The sequence below is a fragment of the Varanus komodoensis genome, unplaced genomic scaffold, assembly GCF_004798865.1.
Source record: "Varanus komodoensis strain SLA01 unplaced genomic scaffold, ASM479886v1 scaffold106, whole genome shotgun sequence".
Classification (NCBI taxonomy): domain Eukaryota; kingdom Metazoa; phylum Chordata; class Lepidosauria; order Squamata; family Varanidae; genus Varanus; species Varanus komodoensis.
The window spans coordinates 78,261-97,771 of NW_025335301.1; the positions used below are offsets into that span (position 1 = coordinate 78,261).

General features: G+C 52.5%; 1 protein-coding gene across 1 annotated transcript in view; it reads right to left on the reverse strand.

Annotated features, from left to right (window-relative positions):
• NPHP4 (nephrocystin 4) overlaps window positions 1–19,511 on the reverse strand; it is a 139,133-nt gene that overhangs the window by 48,069 nt on the left and 71,553 nt on the right. The window contains exons 11-12 of the mRNA XM_044419642.1: window positions 4,792–4,847; window positions 1,952–2,068 (exon numbers count right to left, since the gene is read on the reverse strand). Of these exons, the coding sequence (XP_044275577.1) occupies window positions 1,952–2,068; window positions 4,792–4,847 (173 nt within the window). The remainder of the gene's footprint in view (window positions 1–1,951; window positions 2,069–4,791; window positions 4,848–19,511) is intronic.

Sequence of the window (19,511 nt, forward strand, 5' to 3'; positions counted from 1 at the left end):
GGTCTCTGGTAGAATGCGTGGAGAAGCGAGCATCTCCCTCCAGCAACATCAGTCACACCAGCGTTTCTAGGCTAGTGTTGTTACATTTGAGCCTCTGAGCGTGCACAGAGGGAAATGTTGAGCCCGTTCTGCTGTCCATTACCCAGAGCTCTCCTCCTGAGCCCTTCTGTGCCGGGTCCCCGGGGAGGGGCACAGAGCAAGCAGGCTCGCCTGTGCTCCTCCCATTATGCCCCAATGGGGCCTTTCTCCAGTCATGGTGCCCAGCAATGGGTCTCTGTCCAGTGGCTGTTCCCCACTGGAAAAACGACCCACTTCACAGCCGTCTCCTTGGCCTGCACCTCCTCCCTGCTTGTCCGCCCTTGGGCTCTTCCCCCCACAGCCAGTCCCTGCGCAGATTGGGTTTGAACAATCTTGTATTCGCAATCCGAGCTGCTGGGCCTGTCTGACCCCCCGGCATCTGGCACAATGTGTGTGCACCACAGGCAGTGCTAGAGTGCTAAAAACCCCCCTACTCAGTGGGGAGGCCCTGCACGCCCACTGGCGGGAAGGAAGAGGCGGCTATTCTCAGCACACTTTCCACAGGCAGCCTGGTGCCGGCTCTTTGGATTAGGGCTGCGAGGGCTGGTGAGCGGGGAGTATATGGACCACGGGGGCTGAGTGGGGAGCGGCTATCTCAAGGCCGCTGCCTCCAGGTGCGCAGGCAGACCCTGGGCTTGGAAGTGAAGGGAGGGGACTCGGGAGAGGAGCAAGAGGAGCTCGTGCCCGATCTGGTCCGTGCCCCCACGGGGTACCCAGTTAGAGGGTTTGCATGGATCTGGGAGACTCGCCCTTCTCCAGAGGGGCCCTCCCCGGGGTGAGGGGGGGAGCCCAGGGTTACTGCAAGAGAGGGTCTTCGGAAGTAGCTTCCGGTCTGGGTTCGGCAAACCACTCTGTGCATGCTCAGGGACTCGTCTTTCGGGGCAGCACTTCGTTAGCAGTGAATTGCAAATAGAGAGCAATTTTGGGACAAGGCAGTCTGTTGCTCGAATGGAATGAGGGGCAGCTCGTGTCTAGGACGCCCCACAGCCCTGCTAGCCCCCTTCCCTGGCCGCTCCCACAAGGATGAGGCTGTTTCAGGGGTTTTAAGTCCTGCACTATACTTTGAACGTTTACACCACTGCAAGGTCTGACGCTGCCTTTTACTTCTCTTTTATATTGCAGTTTGGCACTGTATCTCATGCTTCAGAAGGTTGTGACTGACCCAGAGAGCTTCAGAGCTGCTGCTGCCATGTGCCATCGAGTCACCTCTGACTTAGGGGGACCCATTCAACAAGAGCCAGAGCTTTCCCTAGAAGCAACACAGTCAACGCTGAAGCTGTCTTACTTCTCATGCAGGACACCAGGAGAAGGCCAGGCGCCCTGGAGAAGACCGTCATGCAAGGGGAAGACAAAGGCAGAAGACAACAAGGCGGACCAAATCCGAGAGGGAGAGGCTCCAACAAGGAAGCCCGCCTTGGATTTAGAAGAGCTAAGCGGGGCTGTCGTGGGCAGGCCAATCTGGGGGCCTTGCCTGCGTGGGCTTGCCATAAGTCAGACGGCAACTTGACAGCATGTAACCACCAGAACACGCGCAAAAGCTCTCCAGAATGTCCTGCCCATGACAGCCCCACTCAGCTCCTATAAATTCAAAGTCGTGCCTTCCTTTACGTAGTCAGTCCACCTCTTAATCGGACTTGTAATTTATTTTCCCAATATTTTAAGGTTTGATTGTCCTTTATAATATGGGTTTTATCACTAGAAAATGATCAGGATGCTGTGTTTTCTTTTGTTTGATTCTGCTTTACTGTCAAACCATTCTGAGACCTTGGTAGACATTTTTAAAAAAAGTTATGAATGAATGAATGAATGAATGGGCTGGGTGGTATAAAAGTGCAATCAATCAATAAATGCACACACACACACACACACACACCTCTTGTGCCTGCCTCAGCGCCTCGGAGGCCTGCAGCGGCAATGTGCCCCTGGGCCGGCACAGCGGGGGTTTGGAGGCATGGTCCGCTGGACAAGCCGAGAGCTGCGATATCGAAAGCTGGAAGGAAAGGGCTGCCGTTACCTTGGAAGATCCCCTCTGAGAGGTGGGGGGGAGTTCTGTGCCTGACGTCCAGCGCATCCTCCCAGAGAAGAGCCACGGGAGGCGCTCAGGGTTCCTAGAGCAGCGGCGGTGCCCAGAGCCACCCAGAGCCAGGCCACGCATGGCTGAGAGGAGGGTCAATCCTCGACCTTAATCCTTGACCTGACCCTGAAGGTTGGGTGCATGGGTGTATCATTTCCCTCTGATGATGCTCTCAGGGCAAATGCTTACTTGCATGTAGCTAGCAAGCACATCAGAAAGTTTTTCGCAACCCACCCTTGATGCGGCCTGTTTTCCTACGAAGTTCTCCTGCAATGAAGGTGCATGACCCAATCCGACACACCTTTGCTCAGAATGAGGGCCCACTGGTTCCAGTGGAGCTGAGTCCCTGCTACGGATGCTCAGGACGGCCACCATGAAGAGGGAGCCCAGCGCATCTTCACCGGAAACTCAGCTCTGCCAAGCTGAACAGGCTTATTTCTCAATGTCAGGGACACGGCTGCTAGACTCCGCACTCTTCCTACTTTGTAGAATCAGTAATAACAGCCCTTGACTGACAGGTAGCAAAGTGGTTAGAAAGTTGGACAGGAACCCAGGAGATCTGGGTTCTGGTTCCCACTGAGCCACGAAGCTCGCAGCCTAAGTGACTTCGCACCAGTCATGGACTCTCAACCTCATATGGATGTTGCGAGGATAAAATGGAGAAGCGAGTGAGGAAGATCAGGGCAGCTGCCTGGGGGTCCCCCGCAGAGGAAACACGCAAGATGTAAAAATAGCAAAACACTAATCATTACAGACCACGTGAGCAGTGGCTACCTGATGAGGGGCAGGAATGGGGTGTTTCTGAGGAAAGCAGAGCCTCCTGAGAATGGTATGCTGGCTGAAGTATCCGACTGGGATACGGGAACCCTCCATTCTAGTTGTTGCTTAGCCGTGAAGCTTGGTGGGTGACGCTGGGCCTAACCTGCCAGCCAACCAGCGGTTTCTTCGCCCAGAGCCAGCCTGCAGCACATGCGGGTCTGTGTGGCCAGAAACGCAGAAAGCATGGGTTGTGCAAGGGTTAAACAACCCTCACATAACCTAGAACAGACTGTGGGTTATATAACACACAAATGCCCTGCGCCATGCCGTGCGGACCAGATCAGGGAGTGCCTGGGTCAGTCTCTGACTCTTGGCCAAACCAACCTCACAGGGTCGTTGTGAGATAAAAGCCACCTGGGGTTCCCCACAAGAGAAAAAAAGGCTGAATGTAACACTTCTGGACACTCTGGCACTTTTTAAACAGACCAGGAAGCAGGAGTTTGCTTTCCACGGGGGCTTGCGAGGGGAGCAAGCAGGAGAGGGCTTTGGGAGCAGGTGGCAACCCCTGGGAGGGCACTGTGCCCTTTGGAAGAGGGAGGCTCATCCTTGTGAACAGCCATGCTTCCTACTGAGGGCAAGCCTTGCCTCGCCACCACTGTAATTTGTTAGGGAAGGATGCTCTCCTCAGCCAGAGCACTGAGCGGCATCGAAACCAGTGGAGTTTAAAGACACACCAGTGTGCAACTCCGTGAAGGAGGCAGCCCTCCGGTGTGCATGTGACATGAGAGAGCGGGGAGAGAAGTGGCTGGCGTGACACCGGCCTCTCGCAGGGCAGCCCGCTCCAGCTGGGATTTGTGCAGGATCAGTTTTCCATGCAGTGATACCAAGGAGGAGGCCATGGAGGAAGGTGCATCCTCTCCTCTCCCCTCCTCTCCCCTCTCTGCACATCCCAACAGCTTTTCCTGGCAAGCAGACCCACTAAGCTCCACCAGTTCTTTCTTGCCAGAGCCAAGCACTTTCATTTAGCAGAGCTGCCCTCCACAAAAGGTGAGGACTCCACATGTGAAAGCGAGGGCATTAAGCTAGTAATTCCTAAACTGCAAACCTTGAGAAAAGAATCACTTAATAAAAGGAAAATCTTCCACAAGCCCAGGATGCTTCCTCAGAGAGGGGTCTGCCATTTGCGCCTCTGCATGAGTCCCTGCTCTACCCTTGCATCCTTTTCATCAGTCAACCAGATCACTGCAAATGCAGAATTAGCCACCCTTGCAGGGAGGCTGCCATTCACGGCACTGTGTCGGACCAGCTTCCTTCCAGCAGCCTATGCTGAGGGGTAATTATTCTGTGGTGAGTGCAAAACAAATTGCCACAATTCTCCTGATGCAGAATCCCAGGACGCACACTTAAACAAGACTTTTTGCAGCCACAGAACAGTGAGAAATCTATTGCAAAGACTTGGGAGAATTAGTTACTTTTGGGTGAGGCTGTTTATCGCATCCCTGCATGAGTCAATGCTCCTCACTTGTTGCTTTTCAATCTGCCCTTGCAGGGTATAAGGAAATGCCATGCTGCTTTTCTGCATCAAATGTGGTCAGCTCATTCCAGATTTAGAGACCTGACAGGTCTCCCTGCCTGCAAAGGAGATATAGGCAGAACAGTGACTCACACGGGCACACAGGGTGTGGAGACTCCTTTGAGTAGGTTGTCCATCACAGTCTTAAAGTATAATGTTTGGAGACATAAGATCTAAGTGTGTCTCTGCTTTTGATTCAGGAAACCAATTTATTTTCTGGGAATGCAACAATACACAATCATGCCCTCCGCACATACCCCCTCGTTTCCCATAATAAACCAACTGACAGAAACTCTCACACACTTACCCCTGGGCCTTGTGTATAATCTTGAGTGGAGACTAGCGTCTGAGAAGCTGGAGAATCTAGGAGAGCAAGGTGAGAAGGCAGGGCAAGCAAAGTCAGCTGGAGGTGAAGCTGAACACGGAGCTTTCAAGGTGAACATTTTTAGGCACTTTAAAGATGGAGGAGATATTCTCAGTGACCTCCCTTCTTCAAGCAGAGCTTGTGTTGTCTTGAACATTTATATTTCCTTTATTTATTTATATTGCAATTTATATCCTGCCTTTTTCCTACAAAGGGCTCAAGGCAGCTTACATCATTCTCCTCCTCCATCTTATCCTCACAACAACCCTGTGAGGTAGGTTGGGCTGAGAGTCTGTGACTGGCCCAAAGTCACCGAGTTGGCACCATGGCTGAGTGGGGACTAGAACCCAGATCCTCTGAGTCCCAGTCCCAGACTCTTAACCACTACACCACACTGGCTCTCTTGCTCACAAGCATAAGGGAGGGAAACCCTAACACTAACCACTGAATGGAGAGGAGTTAGTTTATCCCACCAAGGTACTTGGTTCAGCAACAAGGAAGACCTGAGGACCAGGGAGTGGGTATTCAAAGTATCATAGAAGAGTAGAGTTGGAATGGGCCATGGAGGCCATTGAGTCCAACCCCCTGCTGTTGCAAGACACCATGTTACACCATCCCACTCAGATGGCGGCCCAGTTTCGCCTTGAATCCCTCCGGTGTGGGAGTGCCCCCCACATCTCCAGGCAGCTGGTTCCACTGTCATGTTGCTCTGGCAGTGAGGAAGCTTTTCCTGATGTCCAGCCTGAACCTGGGTTGCCACAGCTTGACTTGATTCTTCCGTGTCCTGCACTCTGGTATCAGTGAGAAGAGATCTTGACCTTCCTCTTTGTGACAGCCTTTGAGGTACTGTGGTCTATTGTACTTCCCTCTCCTGGCCGGTCAGAGTACTAGTTCAGGGGTTGACATCTTGTGATGGGCCAGTGCGAGAGACAAGGATTCTGTTGCTGTACTGCCCACCCTGGTGCCCAACAAACTCCCCACCTGAGCCGACAAGGAGCTGAGGTCCCCCAGGCTATTGGTCTTGGGGGATTTTAGCAATCATGCTGAGGCCATCTTATCTGGGACAGCACAGGATTTAATGGACAACTCTGGGACTGTCCCAACATGTGACTGACCAAGGCAGGCATATGATGGATTTTCTTCTCCCACGCTGGGCAAGAAGATAGTGACCTGAAGGTGAAGGGCTTTGAATCAGTTTCTTTGCAGTGGCCAAATCCCAGCCTGCTGAGATTTAGGCTAAAGGCAACTGCAAGGGTGGAGGACTTATTCAGATGGCCCAGCCTGGAAGCTAATGGAACTGAGTGGTTTCCTGAAAGGCCTTGAAATTGTCCAGCTGGTATGGCCGGCAATGCTGTTGAATCCCTGGTTATTCTCTGGAACCCATAAGATCTGGGTGGTTGGCATGATTAAGGTTGTACGCCTCCTGAGGGCAATCAAGCAATACAGGAGTTAGCTACATCACAGACAGAGGAAAGCTCCTAGCAGATGCAACGGAGCTCTGGTGATGGCCTATAATTGGGGAGCTTTCCTCTGTCTCAATATATGAGTTGGGAGTGGGGGGCACTGCCCTGCAGTGGCTCAGCTCCTGCATGGAGGGGCATCTCCCAAAGGTGGTGCCTGGGGACTTGCACAGCCCCAGGGGTTCTCCAGTATGGAATTCCTTGGGTGCCGGTTCTGTCCCCCATGCTCTTCCACATCTACATGAAACAGAGAAGTGCACTCTGGAGTTTTAGAGTGAATTGCCATCAGAATGCTGATGATGTGCGGCCCTATTTCTTCTTTTCATCTTCATCAGGTGAAATTGTGGATGTGATAAACTGGTGCCTGGTTGGATGAGAGCCAGACAAGACTGAGATGCCATTGGCAGGTGGTTCCTCTGACCAGATGGAGGGTGCTTGACCTGCTTTGGATGGCATGGCACTCCCCTAAAGGAGCTGACTCATGACTTGAGAGTGCGCCTTGATCCATTGTTGTCACTCAGGTGGCCTTGGTGCCAGCTGTATCCCTATCTGGACAGGGGTAGCCTGGCGTCAGTACTCTGTGTCCTGTAATCTCGAAACTAGATTGACAAAGGTCAAGCTTGTGGCACAAGCTGCAGGTTCTGACCTGCCTTCTATCTTCAGGTCAGGAGCTGCAGGTTATGCCAAATGTGGCAGCCAGACCAGTAACTGGGACCAGGCTGTCTGAGCATCTAATTTCTGTTCTGTCTGACTTGCTTCAGCTGCTTATAGCTTCCAAGCCCAGTCATACATACATACATAGTGAGTCAGAAGGGGTCTCCCAGGCCATCTAGTCTGACCCCCAGCTCCAGTTGGCTCTGCTCATGACATGCCCACTATGTGCACGTCCAGCCTATCCTTGAACACCTGCACTGATGGGGCCTCAACGACCTCTCATGGAAGCCCACTCCACAGCCTCGGGGTCCTAACTGTCAGGAAATGCTTCCTGGCATCTAAATGAAACCTGGGTTCCCTGAGCTTTGCTCCTTTGGAACGCGTCCTGCCTTCCTCTGCAGGTCTCTGCTCACCTCCATGTGGCACCCCCTCATGTACCTGTATGTTGCCAACAGATCCCCTCTGAGTCTCCTCTTCTCCAATCTGAAAAGACCCAGTTCCCTCAGTCTCGCCTCATGTGGTTTCCCCTACAATCCGGACACCAGCCTTGTGGCCCTACTCACACATCTGCAGTATGAGCATAACTGTGCCTCTCAGTTATGTGCTAGTTTGTAGCCCACTTCCTTAGCCCCTCCAAAATCAAGAGGAGCCACTGGAAAGTGAGCTGATCCAGTGCTTTGTCTCCTTGTCTCCCCCTCTGCTGGCACTAAAGAGGCACTTGGTGGCCCAGAAAGCATCAGCTGTGCCATAAATGAAGAGATGCGTGTACCTGCTGAGGCTAGAAGGTCAAGGCTTCCTGCAAGCCCATTATGAATTGCTCTTTGCCTCTAGAGATGTGGGACACCATGCACTGTAGAGCAGGGCAGCCCAGGATAAAAGTCTCGCTTGGCCACAAAGTTCACAGGGCAACTTTGCACCTGCCACCCTCCCTCTCAGCCTAGCCTGGACCACCAAGTTGTTGGGAGCAGAAGGAGGGAGGGTTGGCAGAAAACCATCTCCTTCTATGGGGGCTGAACTGCTCCACCTGAGCATGAATGGTAGCCATTTGCCCACCAGGTGGGGTAGTAATTATGAGCAGACAGTTCAGGGCATTGCCGTGTTTCCTGCTTAGCCATTTTCCGGAATCTCATTTCCCCACTCCCTGCAGAGACAGACTTCAGTACTTCCTTGCTGTAAAACAAGCTCCTTGCTCTCCAGAATAGTCCACGCTCTCCCTTACAGCTGTATGGCTGTGGTTAAGTGAACTGGTTAATGAGACGTGAACATTTCCAAATAGTTAAGGCTTCTTGCGGCTTTTCCATTCTTCTTTGTCACTGTTTTGGCCTGCTGAGCCATTCATGCCCTGAGTCAGCTTTAAGAGCGGCGCTGCTGGTGCACCTACCCGGCATCACGGAGAGAGAAAGCCCAGTGCTCCCCAGCCCACCTTAGCTGGAGTCTCACAAGTGGCTCCAGTGTCTTTAGCTTCTGGGCTACCAGTTTCCAAGCAACTGCTTCTCGGGACTCTGAGTGGGACTCTGATCCAGGACAGGCCCTTTTCTTCTCTGTGGAGCAGAGCCGCAAAATCCTGGGCTCCAGGGAGTCTGAACTACTGCAGATTCTCCATCGAGCCTGCCTGTTGCAGGAGCAGATGTTACACCCCATTCACTTCTGCACACCGCTGCACCTCAAGGGAACACGGACACGAGCGGCTCTCCACATTGAGCTGAGCTGCAGTGCCATGCCAGCTCCAGGCTGCTGGGGGCCCTTGGCCAGCAGGCCCAGCATGGCTCTGCTCCCTCGGGGGGCCCCCCACCTGCCCACCGCCACGGTCACCAGCTGCTCTTGCTCCACATCCTCTTTGCCAGCCTTGCTGCCACCTGCTTCCTTGCCTGACCGAGGGCCAGGCAGCCCGCCGTCAGCGGCATCCCCCGCTTGCTCCCCCACCACTGTGGGGCCCCAGTGGGAAGCAGGTGGACTGGCAGGTGCCACAGTGGTGCACGGGCATGGCTCCGGGGGACTTGTCTGAGGGTCGGGCCAATGAACGCAGGCCATAGAGCTCTCCGAGCCACAGCCAAGCCCATCCCGGAGGGCCTCAGGAAAAGCCATGCGTGACCAGAATGGTTCCTAAAAAAGCTTGGGTCCTGTGGAATCCTTTGCCCTACAACTGAAATGCATGTTCACTGGGGTCGCACGGATGGCGGCGCTTTCCTCCTCCACCAGACAGTCTCCTTTTGTCCTTCCCACTGTTCTGCATCAAGCTATTCCAGGGCAGCAGGTCACAGCAAGAGTGGCAGGCAGCCCGCATTCCTGGCCCAGAGGGGCACAGTGCCTGGTCGCCCCGGAAGGAGCTGCCCTGAGCAATGGGCTGGAAGCAGATCTACTTCTTAGGAACGTGCCTGTGAGCAGGCAGCTAGGCGATGCACAGGTGCTTTTCCGAGATGAGCATGGCTGGCCCGACACCAGAATGTGACCGATGCAGGCGCCCCTCTCATGCCTCCTGGCAAAGAGACGTGAGGAAGGAGGAAGGAGAGCAGCACAGCAGCAGCTTCCTGCCCCGCGACAATGGCTCACCGCCCTTGGTCACTTCCCGCGATCCTGTAAGAGCAGGTCTCACACAAAAACCTCCACGGTTTCCATGGCAGCCGGGTCACATCTGTGCTCTCCAGAGTTTCTGCGGTAGAAACGTAGGTGACAACACCCCCCGCCCCCCCCCCCCCCGGTGGCCGGGCATGGACATCCTTTGCCTTGCCCTGGAGGGGATGCCGTGTGTGTCCTAGGAGCGCCTGCTGGCAATGCCGACCTCAACCACCTCCCCGAGATGCATGGCACCCGCCCTCTGCAGAGCCCCTCCTGAGCAGTCCCAACCTGCAGGTCGCTTGGGGCCAGGTGGCTTTGCTTCTTGAGGAGATCCCAATAATACAAACAACTGGAAAACCTGCACCCCTCCACCATCTTACTGAAGGTTTGTCTTCATCCGTAAATGAGATTAAGCCAAAGGCTTTGAGAAACTTGTTCAGCACTCCTTTCTATTAGAGAGAGGCAGGGTGCTCACCTGTAACTGTCGTTCTTTGGGCGGCCACCTGTGCATTCACACATATAGGTGCAGCGCTTGCGCCATGCCTATTTTCAGGAAGATCCTCTCAGTTATAACTGTTTTTGGCAGGAACTCTGCTGCCCCTCCCCCTAGTATAAATGGGTGGAGCCCCCGCCCTCTTGCCAGTCAGCTGAAGACTGCCCGTTTCCCCCCAGCTGGTACTGGCAAGGAAATGTAAGTTCAATTAAATCCGAAGAAATATGAACCCAGTCACTGACACCGAAGTGGGGCCGGCGGGTGGGTTGTGTGAATGCACAGATGAGCGCCTGAAGAACAACAGTTACAGGTAAGCAACCTGCCTTTCTTCACCGTGGTCTCTGCACATCACACATATGGGTGATTAGCAAGCTTGCCCACCTGGAGACGGGACGGTGTCACTATTGAAGGACCGTGGATAAGACGGCACGGCCAAAGGAGCGGTCCTGTCTGGCTTTGACATCTAAATGGTAGCGCTTTACAAAAGCGCATGGGGTCAACCACGTAGCAGCTGTACACAAGTTCTGTACTGGAATGCCCACATGTAGGGCAGATGAGGTAGCTACGTCTCTGATGGAGTGTCCTTTTGGGGCAATATGCAAGTCCAACGGGCTAGATGATATGAGAGTTGGGTGGTTTCCACAATCCATTTCGATAGGCATTGGGTCCCTATTGGTGCTCCTTTATCATGTTCAGAGTATTTAATGAATAGATGTTTGGTTTTTCTGAACAATTTGGTTCAGGACCGATAGAACACCAGAGATCTGTGTGTGTCGAGGCAATGCAAGGAATGCTCGATTGATGTCATCAGCGCTGGAAAATATGCTGTCAGGATGATGTCTTGATTGAGTTGCAATACTATTGCTATCTTAGGGAGGAATGTTGGGTCTGTGCGAAGAACCACTTTCTCCTTATGAAAGTTAAGGCATGGAGGGTTGACCCGAAGGGCGCATAGCTCACTAATCCTACTTGCGGATGTTATGGTGACCAGGAAGGGTTAGGGTTAGGGCCAGAGGTTCAAATGGAGGCTTTGTTATAGCTTGTAGAACAACAGACAGGCTCCATGTCAGAACGTTCAATCAGATTGGAGGGTGAAGGTTTTGTAATCCTCGTAGGAAGCGGTGCACTAACTGGGGGAAGAATACCGATGAACCCTCTATATGTTCTCTATGGTTCAAAATGGCTGCAACATGCACCTTGATGGAAGAAGGTTTGAGGCCTCCGTGGTATAACGAGAGCAGAGATCGTGAAATGTTCTCGACAGTTGCAGATTCAGGTGAGAAGTTGCTACTGGCTGCGAAGTATGTAAAATGTTTCCATTTCGAACCATATGATTACTGTGTGTTTGGCCTCAACACAGACTGTAAGATGAACTGCATGTCCGGGTGTAAGTTTGTTGTCGGTGCCGAGGCAGCTGTCGGTCCCAAGGCTGTTGTTGATCCCGAGGCTATTGTCGGTTCCAAAGTCACTGTATGAGCCACACTGTCAATTTCAGGGTGTGTAGAACTGTATGCTGAATGGAGTCTTGCTGTTGTGCGATGAGGAGTGGTATTTCTAGAAGATGGATGTTGGTCCCTCAGTAGTGTGGTGAACCATGGCTGGCAGGGCCACCCTGGGGTATCAAGATGCCACAAGCGTCGTCTCAGCCGATTTTTGCTAATGTCTTTGTTATCAGCGGTATTGGGGGTAAGCATAGAATGGCATGTCCCTCCATGAGATCATGAATGCGTCACAATGGAGTTGGGACCGATCCCCACTCTGGAGCAATAAGTTTCACACACTGTATTCCTGTGTGTGGCAAACAGGTCTGTGGAGGTTGTTCCCCACTGTTCGGAGAGACGATGGCAGATCTCTCGATCCCGTTTCCACTCAAGCATCGTGGACATGAGTCTGCTTAGGGAGCCGGCTGCTTCATTCTCAGTACCAGCGAGGTGAACAGCTTGTATGTCCATCCCGTGGTTGATACACCAGTTCCAGAGACAAAGAGCAAGATGTGCTAACAGGATTGAACTTGGCCCTCCCTGTTTGTTCACACAGAACATGGTTACAATATTGTCCATCGCTATCTGAATCGTCTTTCCTTCCAGGTTGGTTTGGAGAGCCTTGAATACTGCCAGTGACTCTAGATAGTTGATGTGTCTCACTCCCTCGTGACTGTGCCAAATGCCTTGAGTCCAAACTGAGCGATGCACAGTGGCCCCATCCAGTCAGGGAAGCATCAGTATATATTGTCACAATTGGTTCCAGTGGTCTCAGCTAGCCACCAGGATAGTGCCTGCAGCACTGAGCGCGGATGTTGTAGAGCTGGCATGGTGAATTGCGCTAGAGATGGAATCTGCAGTTGAACCATAGCTATAGTGCTCTCATCAGCAACCTAGCATTCGACACCACTGAAACCGTGGATGCCATGCGACCGAGCACCTGATGGATCAAGTGCGCAGGGACGGTCCGTTTGGTGATCAGGCTGTGTATGGAGTGCATGAGTCTTTGTCTCCAGTCTGGAGGAAGGTAGACTCTCATGCAAATAGAGTCCAGACATGCTTCAAAATAGGTGTTAACCTGGGAAGGAACAAGGGATGGCTTCTCGTTATTAATGCACAGTCCCAGTTGATGAAGTAAAGTGCAAGTGAATATTACTGAGGCTAAAATGTCCGCTTTGGAGGGCAAAACTAGCAGCCAATCGTCCAAGTACAGATATACCTGTACACCTTGAAGTCTAAGGTGGGCGCATACTGGAGCCATACATTTCATAAACATCCTTGGTGCCTAGCAAGACTGAAGGGGAGACTGCTGTATTCACCTTAGGAAGTGCCTATGTGCCGGGTAAATCCCTATATGGAATTGGGCATCTTTCAAGTCCAAAGATGTGAGCCAATCCTCTTTGTTGAGCAATGGAAGAATATTTTGGAGCATGGTCATTCTAAATTTTTTGTGGTTGATGAATCTATTGACTCCACGCAGGCCCAGGATGGGGCAAACGCCTCATCCATTTTTTGTACCATGAAGTACCTTGAGTAGAAACTGTGCGGTCTCTCTGAGTGGCCAGCTTTACGAATTGCTCCCTTATGAAGTAGCTCGATTACTTCCTCCAGCAGGACTGATGAAGATGGTGTGTGGCAGACTGCCCTGAGAAAGGGCACAGTTTCAAACTCAATTTTATATCCGTGCTCTACAATTGAGAGAACTCACTGATCAGATGTGATGGAATCCCATATGGGGAGATGATGTTGTAGTCTATCCCCAAAATGGGAGAGGTGGGTTCAGAGAGATAAGAGGAGAGGTTCGCAGTATCTGTCAGCGCTGGCATTTGTCAGTGTCGACACACTTCCTGGGTTGTTCATACTGAGATGCATCGGTATGGCCAGAACAGTGCTGGCGGAAGAGTTGGTGACCCATGGAGTACCCCATTGACTAGGTAGGAAGGGACAGTACTGATTCTGCCTATTCCATGTCCATTTATGAGGACACTGATGAGACGGTCCCCAACCCATCCTGTAAGTGGCGAGACATGCTTTGTGAATTAAACCCAGCTTCTCATTGGTCTTTGCGTGGAAGTGTCCGGTGTCATCCAAGGGCATGTTTTCCATTCTCTGCTTGGTCTCCTGGGGATTGCCGGCTCAGAGCCGTGCATGTCATCTGAGGGAAACTGCACCGACAAGTGCCCTGGAGTCGCAGTTGACATGATGCCTCGCCGTCACTAGCTGCTGCTTGGAGAGCTGCATTGCCCAGTGAAGAGTCTGGACAGGTTCCTTTGTTGGTCAGGGAGGAATGCAGCAAGTGATTCCATTTTCTGCCATAAAAAGTACTGATAGTGGGCCATAGTGGCCTCGTAATTGGGAGATCCTAAGTCCAAGGCCCATGGCAGATTCGACAAGACAAATGTTAATCTTCCATCCTTCACAATAGGTTGGTGAGTGTGCTTCCTCATCTGTCGACCTTGCGTGGACTTGATGACCACCAAGTTGGCATGTGGGTGATGCAGCAGGAAGCGTAAGTCCTGTTCCCTGACTTTGTACATTGATTAAAGGTGGCGAGAGGTCAAGTACATGTGATTCAGCAGTTGACAAGATTCCACCATAGCCTGGTGTAGGGTAAAAGGTAGAGCTATTGGGACCACAACCTCCATTCTGATGATGTTGTATATATTGCCCTGTTCTGGATCCATATGTTGCTGGATATCGATCCCAAGAGAGGTTGACATACGGACCAGCAGTTTGGAGAAGGTCCCATGCTTTCGCCGGGTAATCCCGGGCCTTGAGCTGAAACCAAAAGGTCAGGGGATGTGGAAGCTTGCTCTGTGTCTTTCAAATCTGACTCTGAGTAATAAGCAGTGCTCGAGGATGAGGATTGCACTGGAGATTCTCCCGGATGGGTGATGGCGGTCACCGAGGTCGTCAGAACCTTCTGAGTCATTGGTGGTATGTGTGGGAGAGGTCGCTTCTGACGCATTGGTGGTGGTGGGCACAGGTATCCGTATGGTGGGTAGTACTCCCACGGATATCCAGGGTCATAATGTCCAGGCCCAAATCCTCCATATGGAGGTAGCATCCAGTATTGGCTCCATTCCCAATGAGGTGGCTTGGTTTCGAAGGACAGCAGCCAATGGATCGATCCCGGTGGACCGTCCAGGAAGAAGTGCCCATAGGGGGAGGATGGGTAGGTTTGTGGTGCTCAGGGATGGATTCCACCAAATGTTTGAAGGGGGCTGGAGAGTGGATGGGCGACCCTCAAATGTCTCTTTCCAGTATTGAGGTCCGCACCGTTGCTTCCGGAGCTTGAAACTCGACCAGGCTGAATCAAGGTCTTGGAGATGGCCGTGGGGAAGGGCTCCGTTCATGACGAGATGGTCACGGTGTTGCATGGATCGATGGCGGATGAACCAAAGGCCCGCTCGGTACCATGGCACTCAGTGACACGAAAGAAGGGAACGGCAGGTCTTGCTGAGCCACCTGAGAGTGCTTCTTGTGCTTGCTCTCAGGCTTGTCCTTCTTGGGACGCTTGGCTTTAGCAGTGCCTTTGGTCTCGATGTTTCCTTTCCTCCTTTCTTTTCTTAGGAGACTGAGTCCGTCCCGAGCGCTTTTTCTCGGCTCTAGCACTCTCCCCTTGTTTGGTACTGGGAGGAGCACGTCTCTCAGAGGCAGAAACCTCAGCCGGAGGAGCCATAGTAGCCTCTCTCATTGCCAGCAATGCTTGGTCCCAAAGCAGCTTTCTGAGGTTATTCTCTCAGTTCTCGCGAGCCTGACGAATGAAGGCCTTGGCAATGAACGCATCTGTCCATGCGATGGCCCTCACTGAGGCAGAGCAGGCAGAGTGAAGGAGGACTGGTAGGCAACACCCTCGTTCTGCACTGAATGCACTTTTGGAAGGCAGAACACTGTGCCATCAAGAAAGTGAAAAGGAAAAACGATAGAAGGGTTTATTTTTTATTTTTGTTATTTTGCGGGGGGAGGTAGTTTGTGAGGGGGGGGAGGGAGAGGCAGTGAGGGGAAAGGTTGTTTGCACTGAAGGACAGGGATTGCGGAGATAGTATTTGGGATAAAGTTGTAAGATAAGTTTTAAAGACAAATGGAGTAAAGTAGATTTTGTGAGAGAACAATAATAAAGAGAGAACCCGAGGGACAGTGACCGGTGGTCAAATGCAGACTGGTGAGAGGGCGGGGGCTCTGCCCACTTATACTAGGGGAAGGGGGAGTGGAGTTCCTGCTACGAACCATTATAGCTGAGAGGATCTCCCCAAAAATAGGCACTGCGCGGGCGCAGCACCCATATGTGTGATGTACAGAGACCACGATGAAGAATGGATCTTTCTCTTCAATAGGCCTTTGCAAAATAATTTACTCCTACTACATTTCTGTCACTTTTAGCTGTCTTTTAGCCCTGGTTCACACATAACGACAACCCAGAGTGAACTGAATCATGGGTTGCCATTGAATTGTAGTTTGCTGTCAAGTGCAAACCCAGCAGTATGATTTAACTATGGGTTGTTAATCATGAACAACCCAAGAAGAGAACCCATGATTTGTTGTTCAGTTGTGAACTCTAGGTTTTTTGTGATTAACAACCCATAATTAAACCATAGTGCAGGGTTTGCACTTAACCAAAACCCACAATTCATCAACAAACTGTATTCAACAACAACCCATATTCTACTTGTACTCTGGGTTGTTGTCATGTGTGAACCTGGTCGTAAGCTGGGTTTGAGGGGGCACTGTTATTTTCATACTGATATATACATTTACATCCTAAATATGATGCGTACAGGAGAGAACCTCTCACTCACTGCTATGCAGGGTTTCTCTTCAGAGGCTGCCCTGCCCCACTCCACTTGTCTGAGCCAAGTGCTACCGAGAAGCAGTCTGTGCCCAGACCCTGTGGCTGCGGAGGCCCCAGACACACAGAGGCCCACCTGAAGAGGAAGGGTCCTTGAGGAAGAGGCAACCACGAAGAAGGCTGCACGCATGAGCAGGCCATTCAACAGGCCTGCAGCTGTGCTCTGAGTGGGCTCTAAACACTTCAGCCTGACAGCCTTCTGTGCGTGGCATGGGGTGCTGGACAAACATCTCTGTACCGTCTCCCTCGCATTTTCTCTGGAACCGCCTGTGTTTGGCTGCCCGCTGAGCTTGCCTTTGGAACGGAGCCTGTCAGATTCGCGGAACCACAAGCCCCACGGGCTACGGCAGGCCTGTGCCAACAGGCACAGGAGCACAGCGCCCGGGCACACGCAAGGAGCCACAGCCGGCTGCCTCTGGCTGGCAGGCATCCCTGGCAAGCCTAGGAGTCTCTCCTCACCCCAACCTTGTGCCACACCCAAGGGCCACGGGAGGCACGTGGGCTCTCCCAGGCCTGCATCCCTTGTGCAGCCTCTTTGGCTGCAGGAAGGCTTCCCCCCTCTCTGCAGGACTACTTAAACCTGGCACGGGAAGCTCTTTCAAGCCCAAGAACCAAATGCAGCTTCAGAGGAGCTCTCAAGGGCCAAAGGTGGAGAGGGCAGTTGTAACGGAAAGCTCTCAGTGCTAGCAGTGAGGACAAGGAAGGTGCAGTGCCACCTTTTAGGATGGGGTGGGAGATGCGGCAGCACTGGGAAGCCACCAGGAAATGTGCTCCTGAGGAAGAGCGGGGAGGGCCGGGGAAAGGAGCGCTTACATCCATATTTGCCCAGTCGCCCCCTGAGATCGGCGGGAGAGGCCCTTCTCCGGGAGCCCTCCGTGAGAGAAATTAGGAGGGTGGCTACTCGGAGAAGGGCTTTCTCAGCGGTGGCGCCTAAGTTATGGAATGCGCTCCCCAGAGAGGTCCGCCTGGCGCCGTCGTTATTTGTTTTTCAGCGCCAGGCTAAGACCTTTTTATTTAAGCAACATTTTAAATGCTAAATACAATTGAATTTTATCTGGCCAGGGCGGCTTATTTTATAATGTGTGTTTTAATTAAGATTATTTTATATGGATTTTAACTTGTTTTATCTATGTTGTAAGCCGCCCCGAGGCTTCGGCGAATGGGGCGGCATAAAAATGTTTTAATAAATAAATAAATAAATAAATAAATAATAAAGGGGGACTGCCCATCTGGGGAAGCCCAGAGCTTGGGTGCAGCCCTGGGGGGGCCACCTTCCTGTGCTTGAGGAAATCCCGCACTAGTGCCAGGGAGGACTCGGCAGCACACAGCCCCCCACCTGTCAGCACATCGCTCTGCGCTGACCCGAGGCACACTGCAGTAGAAGTGCTCCGTGGCCTGAGCGTGTTGGTGCATCCCGTGCTGATAGCTCAGGTGGTCTCTGGCACCCTGCTAAGAAGAGGCAGGCCCCTTTGCGGTCACTCCAAAGGCCTCACACCCCCAGCAGCCTCTTTCCGAGAGCGGCAGCAGGATGCTCCTGGGCCTCCTGCCAGCTGCAGCCTGGAACGAGGGAGCCGCCAAGTCCTGGGACTCCATCCCAGCCATCTCTCCAGGTGAAGCCCCGTCTCCCCAGGCATGCCAGACGGAGCTCCCTCGGAGCCACACCGCTCAATTCAAAGGCATGCCGGTGACTCGGCAGTGCCACAAGCACATCCATTTCTGTCACAATAAACTAGATCCCCGCCTCAGCACCGCTCCACCTTTCTGAGTGTTCCCGGCTAACTCAGCTACTGCTCAGGATGATGTCAAGGAGAGTCTAACTGAAATTGCCACCATTAATTTTTCTCTCTTTTTTCAATTGACCCATCTGAGCTCCAGGTTTTAAAACCCATTAAACAACACACAAAACCCACCCTCTCGTTGAAGCAAAAGCATTTGCAAACAGAATATAGGTCAGCACGGGTCCCCCGAAAGGCAGAACCCATGGAAACACTGCACTCTAGTGGCCCAGAGGCAAACAGCACCCTCCCACACACAGCTCTGCCTCATGTCTATGATTAGAACAAGAAATAAAAACAATCAGGAGCATTGTTCAATTCTCTGGGTCCAAGTACTTTCCCTAAGCTGACAGTGCCAGCATCATTAGGATTACCAAAGGAACCATCAGTGAGATATTCAAGGGAAGGGGAAGGGGACGGGCACAGGAGGGGGAGGGGAGGGGAGGGTCTCAAGACCTTTCCTTTAGCCTCTTGTGGTCTCCCAGAAAATCACACTTCCAGGCATACGTGGGCGGGGGGGGATCATAAAGCTCAAGTGATGCACGTCTGGGCAAGAACACATGAACCACACTGGCTCAGAAGGGTTCCAGGTGCTCCATTTCTTCCCACCCCCTCCTAGCAAGAGGCGGGCCCTGCAGATGCCGGAACATGCATCCTGCCATATACTGCATCAGGTCCTGGGTCCATCAAGACCAGCACCTCCTTGGCCAACCTTCCCCTTCCACTCCAGGTGTGTTGGAGGAGCAGGTGGGACTGATGAGGGTTGGACTCGACACAGCTGGCGATCCCCAGACTGGAGAAGCTGGCCTGGTCTCGCACGTGGGGCTCTCCGAGAATTCAGGGAAAGAGCTTTCCAGCCTAGCTCCTTTGGCAAATGTTGTAAATGCAGATACACCCAACAGAGCTGCTCCTCAGGGTTCCCAGCAAGCAGGTCACCTGGCTGTGCCCCTTCTCAGGGTACTTCATTTCACTCCTGCTCTGCCCTGGTTTGCTGAACTATAAGCATGCACAGTCTTCACTGAGCTGTTCCGTAGTGTCCCCCCCCCCCCCCCCCCGAAGTTATCTTGGACTTCCGCAAGCCCTAGGTTTTGCCCAAACCCCCTTTTGGGTGCAGACGTGCCATTTTAGCCACAAAAGGACCCTCATTTAGCAGAGAATACAGTTTGCTCCAGAGTAAGCAAGCGTCCAGATGCAGGACATCCACAACAGAATGAGCCAACAGGTTCCCCCACCCTTTGCACCCCATGCCTCTGCTGGAGGCCTGATCCCCCTGACCCGCCCTGATCTCAGCTGGGGAACAGTTACACCTTCTCCGGAAACACCTGCACCCTCCCTCCACCTCACAGACCAATCTGGGAAGAGCACGGGGAACGACACCTAGCTCTGAAGGTTGCT